Source organism: Xyrauchen texanus, chromosome 37, assembly GCF_025860055.1.
Source record: "Xyrauchen texanus isolate HMW12.3.18 chromosome 37, RBS_HiC_50CHRs, whole genome shotgun sequence".
Lineage (NCBI taxonomy): Eukaryota > Metazoa > Chordata > Actinopteri > Cypriniformes > Catostomidae > Xyrauchen > Xyrauchen texanus.
Window position 1 is genome coordinate 39733762 of NC_068312.1, and position 13764 is coordinate 39747525.

At 35.7% G+C, this 13764-nt stretch overlaps 1 protein-coding gene and 1 pseudogene across 1 annotated transcript; one reads left to right on the forward strand and one right to left on the reverse strand.

The window, feature by feature from the left end:
• Positions 1–1415, forward strand: part of LOC127630607 (rasGAP-activating-like protein 1) — a 25442-nt pseudogene extending 24027 nt beyond the window's left edge.
• An 8052-nt stretch (positions 1416–9467) lies between these two features.
• LOC127630383 (coiled-coil domain-containing protein 112-like) lies at positions 9468–13542 on the reverse strand. The gene is made up of 9 exons (XM_052107843.1): positions 13315–13542; positions 13123–13229; positions 12936–13025; positions 12712–12787; positions 12252–12639; positions 11280–11690; positions 10269–10364; positions 10052–10170; positions 9468–9622 (listed from the first exon to the last, which is right to left on the reverse strand). Exons 1-9 carry the CDS (start codon positions 13359–13361, stop codon positions 9592–9594), a joined length of 1365 nt encoding a protein of 454 aa, XP_051963803.1. The 5' UTR covers positions 13362–13542; the 3' UTR covers positions 9468–9591.
• Positions 13543–13764: the final 222 nt, after the last annotated feature.

Below are 13764 nucleotides of genomic sequence, written 5' to 3' on the forward strand. Positions count from 1 at the left end.
GACTGGTGTTTGTGTGTATTTGTCTGGTGTTTGTGAGTATGTGACTGGTGTTAGTGTGTATGTGTCTGGTGTTTGTGTGTATGTGACTGGTGTTTGTGTGTATGTGACTGGTGTATTTGTCTGGTGTTTGTGAGTATGTGACTGGTGTTTGTGTGTATGTGACTGGTGTTTGTGTGTACGTGACTGGTGTTTGTGTGTATGTGACTGGTGTTTGTGAGTATGTGACTGGTGTTTGTGAGTATGTGACTGGTGTTTGTGAGTATGTGACTGGTGTTTGTGAGTATGTGACCGGTGTTTGTGAGTATGTGACTGGTGTTTGTGTGTATGTGACTGGTGTTTGTGAGTATGTGACTGGTGTTTGTGTGTATGTGACTGGTGTTTGTGTGTATGTGACTGGTGTTTGTGAGTATGTGACTGGTGTTTGTGTGTATGTGACTGGTGTTTGTGAGTATGTGACTGGTGTTTGTGTGTATGTGACTGGTGTTTGTGAGTATGTGACTGGTGTTTGTGTGTATGTGTCTGGTGTTTGTGAGTATGTGACTGGTGTTTGTGAGTATGTGACTGGTGTATTTGTCTGGTGTTTGTGAGTATGTGACTGGTGTTTGTGTGTATGTGACTGGTGTTTGTGAGTATGTGACTGGTGTTTGTGAGTATGTGACTGGTGTTTGTGAGTATGTGACTGGTGTTAGTGTGTATGTGACTGGTGTTTGTGTGTATGTGACTGGTGTTTGTGTGTATGTGACTGGTGTTTGTGTGTATGTGACTGGTGTTTGTGTGTATGTGACTGGTGTTTGTGAGTATGTGACTGGTGTTTGTGAGTATTTGACTGGTGTATTTGTCTGGTGTTTGTGAGTATGTGACTGGTGTTTGTGTGTATATGACTGGTGTTTGTGTGTATATGACTGGTGTTTGTGTAGTTGTGTGTATTTGACTGGTGTTTGTGTGTATTTGACAGGTGTTTATGTGTTACTCACAGTACTTCCTCTGATGTAGTCGATGGCTTTCTGGCGGTCCATTCCAGACCAGTCATCCAGCATATAACAGATACAGGCAGCACAGTACACAAACCTCATGTCATTCTCACTGCCTTCTGGGACAGCATAAAAACTGCAGTGAAACAAGACATTAAAGACTGTAAACATTCATATAAAACACATCTATTCTAATGAATCTGTGCAATGTTATTGTGACAAAAGCTAAATCGGCTAATCAGATTCCAAAAATACCAGTTTGACTGTGCTGCTGAACCACTCATGTGTAACACATGTGAGAAGAACACACCTGCCGTCCTCCAGCTGTAGTGCCTTTAAACCAATCAGACAAGCCTCTTTATTGACACGACTCAGATCATCACCCAGAATAATGAGACAAGCAAGTCCAGTGTACGTCATTGCCACGTGACCGCTGTCATATGAATGAAGAACACCTGGACCCTGTGAAGAGATTTACAGACACACATTCATATGTATAACTGCTGTATTAGTGAACTCTATATAAAGTTCAGTTTGCATTAATGTTTCCAACAATTAAACTCTCCAATCTATACAAAATACTGCACCACATGACAAACATGGAAAACTGTAAGGTCCTGTGATTTTTAAATGCCCTGTCCGGCAAGTTAATGCCACAAGCAGAATATTGTCCGTACCTTAGAAGTGTTATACGGGACTCCAATGTGTGATGAACCGCGGAAGCCACAGCGTGAGATATTCGACTCTGATCATACAGAAAGAACATTAATCTAATGACACTGCAAAGCTTTACAGCAGCAATACTGCCGCTCTAGTGCTTTTACCCTTCCCCAAATACATACATTAATCTCAAAACAACATTTCTACTTTATTTCAAGTACAAAAAAAACATAAATTTGATGAGCCGTTAATATATAATAGAAAGCATGAGAGAAGTGGAATCCCATCAGCTGATGAGAGAAACTTACTGTCATCTGTGGGCAGAACTTGCAGTGAATAAATCCACTCGATTAAACTGGGTTTGTCTACAACATCCAAAGCATCAAGAACATCCAGCCCCGACAGAGCGAAAAATACAACAGTTAACCTACACATGAAAAACACGAAGAACAAATATTACAGCACTAAACACTACAAATAATATACATCACAATAAACACTGTATACTGTATATATCATAGTGAACATTATATACAGTATGTCTATACACACTAAATATGACTAAACAATTTACATGACTATACAGTATATATAATTATAAACACACACACACACATATATACATATATATATATATATATAAACACTCTATATAATAACTATAAACACTATATATGACTATACAATCTCTATATAAATATAAACACTATACTCTATACATCACTATACACTATATATTATAAACTATAATTATAAACACTATACATGAATATACACTATATTTAACTATAAACACTACATAACTATACACTCTATATATGACTACAAGCACTATACACTACACTCTTTAACACTATAAACTATATACTATGGCCGTTCATGTCGAGTACGACAAACTGCTTCCCGTTTTGAGCGTCTCTCTTCCAGAAATGACTTGTAAATAAACTATATATATAACTATAAACACTATAAATGACTATACACTCTATATATAACTATACATGAACATACACTATATTTAACTATAAACACTACATGACTATACACTCTATATATGACTACAAGCACTATACACTAAACTCTAAATGACTATAAACACTATAAAGTCTATATATAACTATAAACACTACATGACTATACACTCTATATATGACTACAATCACTATACATTAAACTCTAAATGACTATAAACACTATACAATGTATATAACTACAAACACTACACTATACATTACATAAATATAAACACTATACACCACACTCTTTAACACTATAAACTATATATATAACTATAAACACTACAAATGACTATACACTCTATATATAACTATACACTATATATAACTACAAACACTACACACTACACTCTATACATTATATAAATATAAACACTATACACCACACTCTTTAACACTATAAACTATATATATATATAACTATAAACACTATAAATGACTATACACTCTATATAACTATAAAAACTATACATGAATATACACTCTGTACATCACTATGAATACTATACACTATATACATCACTATAAGTACTATACACTATATATAACAATAAACACTATACTTGACTATATACTATATTTACCTATAAACACTACATGACTATACACTCAGTATGATAAACACTAAACATGAGTATACACTTTATACATCATTATAAACACTACAAATGTGTATGCACTATACACACTATACACTCCACTCTATACATCACAATAAAAATACAAATGAGTATAGTATATACATCAGTATGAATACTATACCCTACACTCTATACATCACTATAAACACTACACATAACTATACACTTTATACATCATTCTAAACACTACAAATGAGTATACACTATAAATACTATACACTACACTCTATACATCACTATAAACACTACAAATGTGTATGCACTATACACACTATACACTCCACTCTATACATCACAATAAAATAAAAATGAGTATAGTCTATACATCAGTATGAATACTATACCCTACACTCTACATCACTATAAACACTACACATAACTATACACTTTATACATCACTATAAACACTACAAATGAGTATGCACTATAAATACTATACACTACACTCTATACATCACTATAAACACTACAAATGTGTATGCACTATACACACTATACACTCCACTCTATACATCACAATAAAATAAAAATGAGTATAGTCTATACATCAGTATGAATACTATACCCTACACTCTATACATCACTATAAACACTACACATAACTATACACTTTATACATCACTATAAACACTACAAATGAGTATGCACTATAAATACTATACACTACACTATACATCACTATAAACACTACAAATGAGTATACACTATAAATACTATACACTACACTATACATCATTATAAACACTACAAATGAGTATTCACTATAAATACTATACACTGCAATCTATACATCACTATACACTCTATACATCACTATAAACACTACAAATGAGTATACACTATACATAATATACACTACGCTATATACATCATTATAAACAATACAAATGTGTATGCACTATAAACACTATACACTGCAATATATACATCACTATACACTCTATACATCACTACAAACACTACAAATGAGTATACACTCTATACATCACTATACACTCTATACATCACTATAAACACTACAAATCAGTATACACTCTATAAATCACTATGCATCACTATAAACACTACAAATCACTATGCATCACTATAAACACTACAAATCAGTATACACTCTATAAATCGCTATGCATCACTATAAACACTACAAATCACTATGCATCACTATAAACACTACAAATCAGTATACACTATAAATCACTATGCATCACTATAAACACTACAAATGAGTATACACTATAAATCACTATGCATCACTATAAACACTACAAATGAGTATACACTATAAATCACTATGCATCACTATAAACACTACAAATCAGTATACACTCTATAAATCACTATGCATCACTACAAACACTACAAATCAGTATACACTCTATAAATCACTATGCATCACTATAAACACTACAAATGAGTATACATTATAAATCACTATGCATCACTATAAACACTACAAATCAGTATACACTATAAATCACTATGCATCAATATAAACACTACAAATGAGTATACACTCTATACATCACTATACACTCTATACATCACTATAAACACTACAAATCAGTATACACTATAAATCACTATGCATCAATATAAACACTACAAATGAGTATACACTATACATCACTATAAATACTGCAAATGAGTAAACACTCTATACATCACTATAAACACTACAAATGTGTTTGCATTATACAGTACACTCTATACATCACTATAAACAATACAAATGAGTATACAGTCTATACATCACCATAAATACTATACCCTACACTCTATACATCACTATAAATACTACAAATGAGTATACACTATACTATACACTACACTCTATACATCATTATAAACAATACAAATGTGTATGCACTATAAATACGATACACTACACTATATAGATCACTATAAACATTAAAAAAATTGTAAACACTATAAATACTATACATTGCAATCTATACATCACTATACACTCTATCATAACTATAAATACTACAAATGAGTATACACTCTATAAATCACTATGCATCACTATAAACACTACAAATGAGTATACACTCTATACATCACTATAAACACTACAAATGAGTATACACTATATACATCACTATAAACACTACAAATGAGTATGCACTATAAATACTATACACTGCAATCTATACATCACTATAAACACTACAAATGAGTATACACTATACATAATATACACTACGCTATATACATCATTATAAACAATACAAATGTGTATGCACTATAAATACTATACACTACACTCTATACATCACTATAAACACTACAAATCAGTATACACTCTATAAATCACTATGCATCACTATAAACACTACAAATCAGTATACACTATAAATCACTATGCATCACTATAAACACTACAAATGAGTATACATTATAAATCACTATGCATCACTATAAACACCACAAATTAGCATACACTCTATACATCACTATACACTCTATACATCACTATAAACACTACAAATGAGTATACACTCTATAAATCACTATGCATCACTATAAACACTACAAATCAGTATACACTATAAATCACTATGCATCACTATAAACACTACAAATGAGTATACATTATAAATCACTATGCATCACTATAAACACTACAAATTAGCATACACTCTATACATCACTATACACTCTATACATCACTATAAACACTACAAATGAGTATACACTCTATAAATCACTATGCATCACTATAAACACTACAAATCAGTATACACTATAAATCACTATGCATCACTATAAACACTACAAATTAGCATACACTCTATACATCACTATACACTCTATACATCACTATAAACACTACAAATGAGTATACACTATACATAATATACACTATGCTATATACATCATTATAAACAATACAAATGTGTATGCACTATAAATACTATACACTGCAATATATACATCACTATACACTCTATACATCACTATAAACACTACAAATCAGTATACACTCTATAAATCACTATACACTCTATACATCACTATAAACACTACAAATTAGCATACACTATACATCACTATACACTCTATACATCACTATAAACACTACAAATGAGTATACACTCTATAAATCACTATGCATCACTATAAACACTACAAATGAGTATACACTCTATACATCACTATAAACACTACAAATGAGTATACACTCTATACATCACTATAAACACTACAAATGAGTATGCACTATAAATACTATACACTGCAATCTATACATAACTATACACTCTATACATCACTATAAACACTACAAATGAGTATACACTCTATACATCACTATAAACACTACACATGAGTATACACTCTATACATCACTACACACTCTATGCATCACTATAAAAATTACAAATGAGTATAAACTATAAATACTATACACTACGATATATACATCACTATAAACTAAATTAGTATGCACTATAAATACTATACACTGCACTCTATACATCACTATAAACACTACATATGTGTATGCACTACTATACACTGCACTCTATACATCACTATAAACACGACAAATGAGTACACACTCTTTACATGACTATAAACACTACATACTACACTGTATACTACTATAAATGATTATTCATTATAATCATCATTATAAACACTAAACATGACTATATCCTACATTTACTCTATATATGATTATTTAATTATGGATAATAATTTAATAACATGAGAGTAATATTGTAAACATGAGCTTTGTTGTTGTATTGAAGTGTCATGTGATATATTTCACCTGCTGGTCTCGTATGGCGCGTATCTCTCGGGCAGCACGTGCAGGCAGCGCTGGAAGAATCGCACATGACGCTCGCGCAGAAAATCATCACGATCAAAATCACTGAACATCTCCGCCATCTTCACAACGCGAGCCGCTTCCGGTACACACACCGGAAAACACGAAATAAAAGTCCCACCAAAATAAAAGTCCCACCCTGCCACATAAACATACAGTAGTGGCCAAACATATTGGCACCCTTGGTAAATATGAGCAAAGAAGGCTGTGGGAAAAGAAATCTGCTTTGTTTATCCTTTTGATCTTTCATTCAAAAACTTCACAAAATCTAACCTTTATTTTAATTAAAACAATTGAAACAGGGAAATATCTCATTATTAGGGTTAGGGTTATTAGGGTTCAAAAAACGGCTAAAAACACATTTTTTCCAAAAGCACTTAACCGGTCAATAAAAAAAAAAAAAAAAATATATATATATATATATATATATATATATATATATATATATATATTTACATTTCTTGTTGCACTTAAATCTGTTTTGTATACTATTATGATGATAGTGAAACTTTGTAATATGGCACTTTTTGTACCACTGTCTCCCTAAGATGATTCGCTGATGTTCTTCCTCTTTTGTAAGTCGCTTTGGATAAAAGCGTCTGCCAAATGAATAAATGTAAATGTAAATGTATTAAATAAATATTTTTCTCCAAGATGTATTGGCCATAATTATTGGCACCCCTAGAAATTCTTATGAGTAAAATATATCTGAAGTATTTTCCCATTCATATTTTACTTTTTTTTTCCCCAGAAATTGTTCAGCCATTACTTCCTGTTTCACATGGGTATAAATATGAGGTAACACACAGGCCAAATTCCCTCATCAATCACAGTGGGTTAGATTAAAGAATATAGTTCTGATGGGCGCCAAAAGGTTGTTGAGCTTCACAAAATGGGAAGTGGTTATAATAGCCAAAGCATTGAAAATGCCCATTTCCACCATCAGAGCCATCATTAACATGTTCCAATCAACCGGAGATCTTAAGACTCGGCCTGGAAGAGGACGTGTGTCGTTATTGTCTCCACACACAGTGAGGAGGATGGTTCGAGTGGACAAAGGCTCTCCAAGGATCACAGCTGGAGAACTGCAGAAATTAGTTGGGTCTTGGGGTCAGAAAGTTTAAAGAAAATATATCAGACATCACCTGCATCACCACAAGTTGTTTGGGAGGGTTTCAAGAAAAAAAGCCTCCTTCATCCAACAACAAACCCAAGCATCTTCAGTTTGCCAGACACTACTGGAACTTCAGATGGGACCGGGTTACGTGGTCCGATGAAACAGAAAAATTGCTTTTTGGCAGCAAACACCAGAGATGGGTTTGACGCACATGGAGATGAAGAAGTGCCCAATGCCCACGGTTAAATGTGGTGCTGGATCTTTAATGTAGTGGGGCTGTTTTTCTGCCAGAGGTCCTGGACATCTTGTGCGGATACATGGTATAATGGACTCTATCATATACCAACAGATACTAAATCAAAACCGGATTGCCTCTGCCAGAAAGCTTACAATGGGCCCTGGTTGGATTTTCCAGCAGGACAATGATCCAAAACACACACCTAAAATCAACACAAAAATGGTTCACTGACCACAAAATCAATGTTCTGCCATGGCCATCCCAGTCCCCTGACCTGAACCCCATAGAACACCTGTGGGGTGACCTGAAGAGTCCACCAACATGCACCTCTGAATGTGAAGGATCTGGAGAGATTCTGTATGGAGGAATGATCTGGGATCTCTTGCCAGGTGTTCCCAAACTCATCAGGGATTATAGGAGAAGACTCAGAGCTGTTCTCTTGGCAAAGGAAAGGATGCACAAAGTATTGAATAAATGGGCGCCAAAACTTATGGCCAATACATCTTGGAGAAAAATATTTATTTAATAATGAGGTAATTCCGCTCTTTGAATTCTTTTACTTCAAATAAAGTTCGATTTTTGTGAATTCTTTGAATGAAAGATCAAAATGATTTTTTTCACAGCCTTCTTTGCTCATATTAACCAAGGGTGCCAATACTTTTGGCCACTACTGTGTGTATAAACAACACATTAAGTGCATTGTATCTTGTTTTACTTTGAAAATAAAAGTGAATGCAAAATGTATTAATGATGCAAATTTTACATCCATAAAATGATTAAACAGAAGATTTTGTGTTCTGACCTGAAGACCTTTAACTCAAACTTCAGAAATACAAAAACTGAAACCTATAAAATAAATGTATATAAATGTCTTTTATCAATGTTTACTGTAGATGTTTGATCATTATTAATATCTATATTTACATGTTTTTGTTTGTCTTGTATTTATGGAGATGCAAAGAAAGGCACTCATTAGATGAACCAAATGCTTTTAATTCTTTCCTTGAAAATTACTCAATCAATTTAAATGATTTGCAGGTGAATTGTGATCAAAAATAAAGTTGAATTTAAATGAATAATTGTATGCAACATCTCCGAGCTCTTGTCATCAGGACTTCACAAGTCTTGTCTCCATGTTGGAACGGCCCTGTGGAGAACACAACAACATGAGCAGTCGTGGAGCACATCGGCTCTGGCATTACTGTCAATCTTTTGAGAAAAATGCCATTAAATGTTTGTGTTACATCTAAACGACTCACTCATATGTGTACAGTTAATGTTTCTTCGTGTCTTACAATATCAATCATTTAATGACACTATATAACACATGGTGTGTATGTGTGTGCCGGTGTGTCAATAGAACACTGAGTGCACTGTAAGTCATGTTGGTGTTCAGAGTATACATTTATCATCACTGCACCCCCTGGGCATCAAACCCATGACCTTGGCATTGCAAGTGCCATGCTTTACCAGTAGAGCTGTCCAATAACTGATGCTTAACCTTTCAAAACACAGACTGGTTATGATTTAAACTCAAATTAGGCATGAAGGTCCATTGAGATGTCCAGTACAGTACCTGTGGAACATGTGTAACACCGGCCCACACCCGGACGGGCCGACCGCTTTAGTTCGAGACTTCCACCCTTCAGTGGCTCTCCAGAGTCTCGAAGGATCTCGACTGACGTGAACTTCCACCTAATGCAAATAAACCACAATTTCACTTGGATCAGCAGCTGTAACAGACTTTAATGTTGATTGGTTCTTTTATAAAAGCATTTATCCTAACAGTTAACCTTCTCCTTGAGTTTAGCTAGTTTCCGTTGTCGCTCACAGTCCTCCTCGTGTTTACTCCGTTTCTCCTGCAGTTTCATCTCTAAACGCTGCGAGTCCTGAAGAGAGGAGTGACAGCACACGTCTCAGTGTTGGTTAAAGTCTTCTGAATAAAACTGACCTTTAATTTTCATCTATATTTTGTCAGGTCATATTGATTCATTTTAATCCATTTTATCAGATTAAAAATGGCAATTCATTTTTAGCCAACAGATAATAATATCTTTTAATTGATGATAATGTGCAAAATTACACAAATGTGTCAAACTGTAACACACCAAACTTTAATAAAATATTCAAACATTTGTGAATAGCCTTTAATAAGGGTGGTGGAGGACGAATCTCAGTTGCCTCCGAGACCGTCAATCCGCGCATCTTATCACGTGACTTGTTGAGCGCGTGACCGTGGAGACGTAGCGCATGTGGAGGCTTCACGCTATTCTCCTCACATGCCCCAGCAAGAGCAGGAACCACATTATAGCGACCACGAGGAGGTTACCCCATGTGACTCTACCCTCCCTAGCAACCGGGCCAATTTGGTTGCTAAGGAGACCTGACTGGAGTCACTCAGCACGCCCTGGATTCAAACTCACGACTCCAGGTGTGATAGTCAGCGTCAATACTCGCTGAGATACACAAACCCCTGAGATTGTTATTAATTGTCCATGTTTTAGCCAGTTTAGGATATTGCATTGCGTGCAGCATCCTTTTACAGAAACAAGTTATGCATTGTGACAAGCACGTCATTTAGTTCAAGTTCAGCTGTTCATTCGGATCATTGTGCAGATGTTAGTTGTAATATTATATACTGTATATGTCATGTATACAGTGATTAATCTCATGTATAAATAGCATGTGTGAGACTGAGGTATTTAACCCGTGTGTATTTTGGTAATTCTGTTGCGTTTCAGTCACTTTTGTGATGACAGACTTCATCAACAATCAATACAGAGCTTAACAATTGCTCAACTCACTCTTTCTTGAAAGTGTTTGATGTTTTCCGCCGCGAGTTTGTGACGCTCCTCTCTCTCCATCTGCTCCTGCACCTCCTTCTCCAGCAGATGCTGCTCCTCCTCCTGCTTCTTCTGTCGGACACGCTCCTCCACGAGCAGCTTCACCTCCAGCTGTCTCCTGCGCTCTTCTGTTGCATGTCTCCTCCTGAGGATCTCATCTCTCAGCCGCTGCTCCTCAGCTTCTTCCTGCTGCTGTTTCCTGCGGCTCCTCCAGGCCTCCAGTCGCTCCGACGCCTCCCTGCGTAGCTGCTCCTGTCTGAGGCGCTGAGCCGCTGCGGTCTCCTCCTGCTCCTCCATCACATCATCTCTGTTCTGCTGCTCTCTCTGAAGGTCCTGCTCTCTCTGCTTGGCTGCTCTCCATCTTTGGATGGCCTGATGGTCAAAAAACCAAAGCAGAGTCCAAAGACCAGGGTGAAGAGTTGATTTCAATAAGTGAGAACCGACTAGAGACTAATCAAGTGCTTGTCCACCATCGGGCGAATGGTTCTCATTGCGGAACTGTGCCAATCTGAACCGATCCGGGCACACTGGCACAGTTATGGTTTCTTTTTCCACTGTAGTGCTGTGAAATCAGGATTACATTGCATGCCATTCATCTTAGAAAGTTGTATTTTACAACTTCCTTTGAGGAAAATTGCAATGGAATGCCACTTGATGTCACACTTGAAAACTCTGTTAAACATTCACTTTTATAACTAATATCCATCAATGAGTTAAAGTTCCTACATTACATGTAAACAGAACTTGTTTAGCAAATGTTTGCAGAGACACGGCGAGTTACATGGATATTCTGAGATGAAATGTACTTCTAAAAATCTACATTTCGGTTCTGCTGAAGAAGAAAGTTATACACATCTGGAATGGTTTAAAGGCGAGTAAATCATGAGAGAATTTAAAAATCCTCATGTGAGGTTCAAGGTTGTTTGTTGGTACCTCCCTCTTGTTGTCCTGTAGATGGCACAGCTCAAGATACCACTCTTCATGCACTTTAATGTCTTCTTCAGTTTTATCAGGTAAATAAAACTTGGCTTCTTTTCTGTAGGAGGGTTTTCCGCTGTGTTTCGTCCAAACTTTCATGAAGCTCTGATGGTCATAAGAGTCCCAGCCGCCCTGTGAGCCTCCTCGCTGCTGGAGAAACATCTCAAGAGCCGTCACCTCTGGAAGAAGATTCCTCGAGCTCTTCTGGTCTGTGGAGAGTTTGTCCGAGCGAGCTCGTGGAAGACCGTCTGCTTTTACTGGCAAAGACCAAACATCAATCTTTTTCTCCAAGGCATTGACTTCCTGCCAAACGGTCGTCTCCTCTTTCAACAGCTCCTCAAAACTAGACAGGAAAAGATATTTCATCAGTAATACCACAAACATTTAACACAGTTAGCAGAAATATATCTCATACCTTTGATATTGTGAGTCTTTGAACATGTTGATGGAGTTTTCGATATCTGTCATGGTGTCTTTTAATTTGTCGATCACTAAATGCAACAGAAATCAGAAGATGTGCAGCATTAAACAACAGAAAGAGTTTCCTGAGAGAAAGTTATTAGCATCAGATGATCGAGATCTCTCTCTCTCTCTCTCTCTCTCTCTATATATATCAGCGTTAGCATCAGATATTCTTACAGTCTGGAGATGGTTTGACATCTGTGAGCTGCACCTGAAATCTATAAACACAATTCTTCATCTTCTGCAGCTGTTGTTGCACCTTCAGGACTAATAACAACAGATATTAATATACAAATGAACAATATACATGTTACAGGAACAGTGAGAAGAGACAGTTTAATGGAGATGATTGTTTGTGTCTTACTGTCAGATTGGAGTTCAATTTGAAGTTTATTTTCAAACTCTTCAAACACACTGAAAGTCTCTTTGAGATCGTGGATTCTGTGAGTCTCTCTGTTGTGTTTACAAAGTCTGTATAAAGCGAGATTACCGAATTAACAGTAATACATGATATGCTGTTATCGGATAAAATATAAATATAAATAAATCTACTCACAACTTTCTGAGACGCTCCGTTTCTCTCTGAAAATCCGCAATAGACATTCTGATAAATTAAACTGCTCAAAAACACATGAAGAGTGATTAAGAAGCATAAACAGATATCGACATCTGCGCAGGCGTGTTTGCAGACCTGTTGCCATGAAAACGACATTGTTGAACGTCTGAACAGAGACTGTTTATCTCGAGACGGACCACTGAAAGCGCAACAGCGACCGCCCACTTATTCAGCCGTCTGAGTTCCGGAAGTGTTTTCCCCCATTCATTTCTTCCATAGACTTTTAATAAAATCCTTCATAAAAGAGTTGTGAGCCATAAACCAAACCAACCAGCTCCGAGGAGAATCACAACATCACAAACTTTGATTTGAGGCTAAAAAGTGTTTGAAAATTGGACATAAAGACAAATGCACAAGTCTCTGTACTTACTGTCTTTTTATGAGATCACG

Coding starts and splice junctions, on each gene's coding strand:
- LOC127630383 (XM_052107843.1), bottom strand. CDS start 13,361: ATGTCTATTGCGGATTTTCAGAGAGAAACGGAGCGTCTCAGAAAGTT. Junction 13,026..13,122: donor AATTGAACTCCAATCTGACA/GTAAGACACAAA, acceptor TGTTGTTATTAG/TCCTGAAGGTGCAACAACAG. Junction 10,365..11,279: donor TCAAACACTTTCAAGAAAGA/GTGAGTTGAGCA, acceptor TCCTCTCTTCAG/GACTCGCAGCGTTTAGAGAT.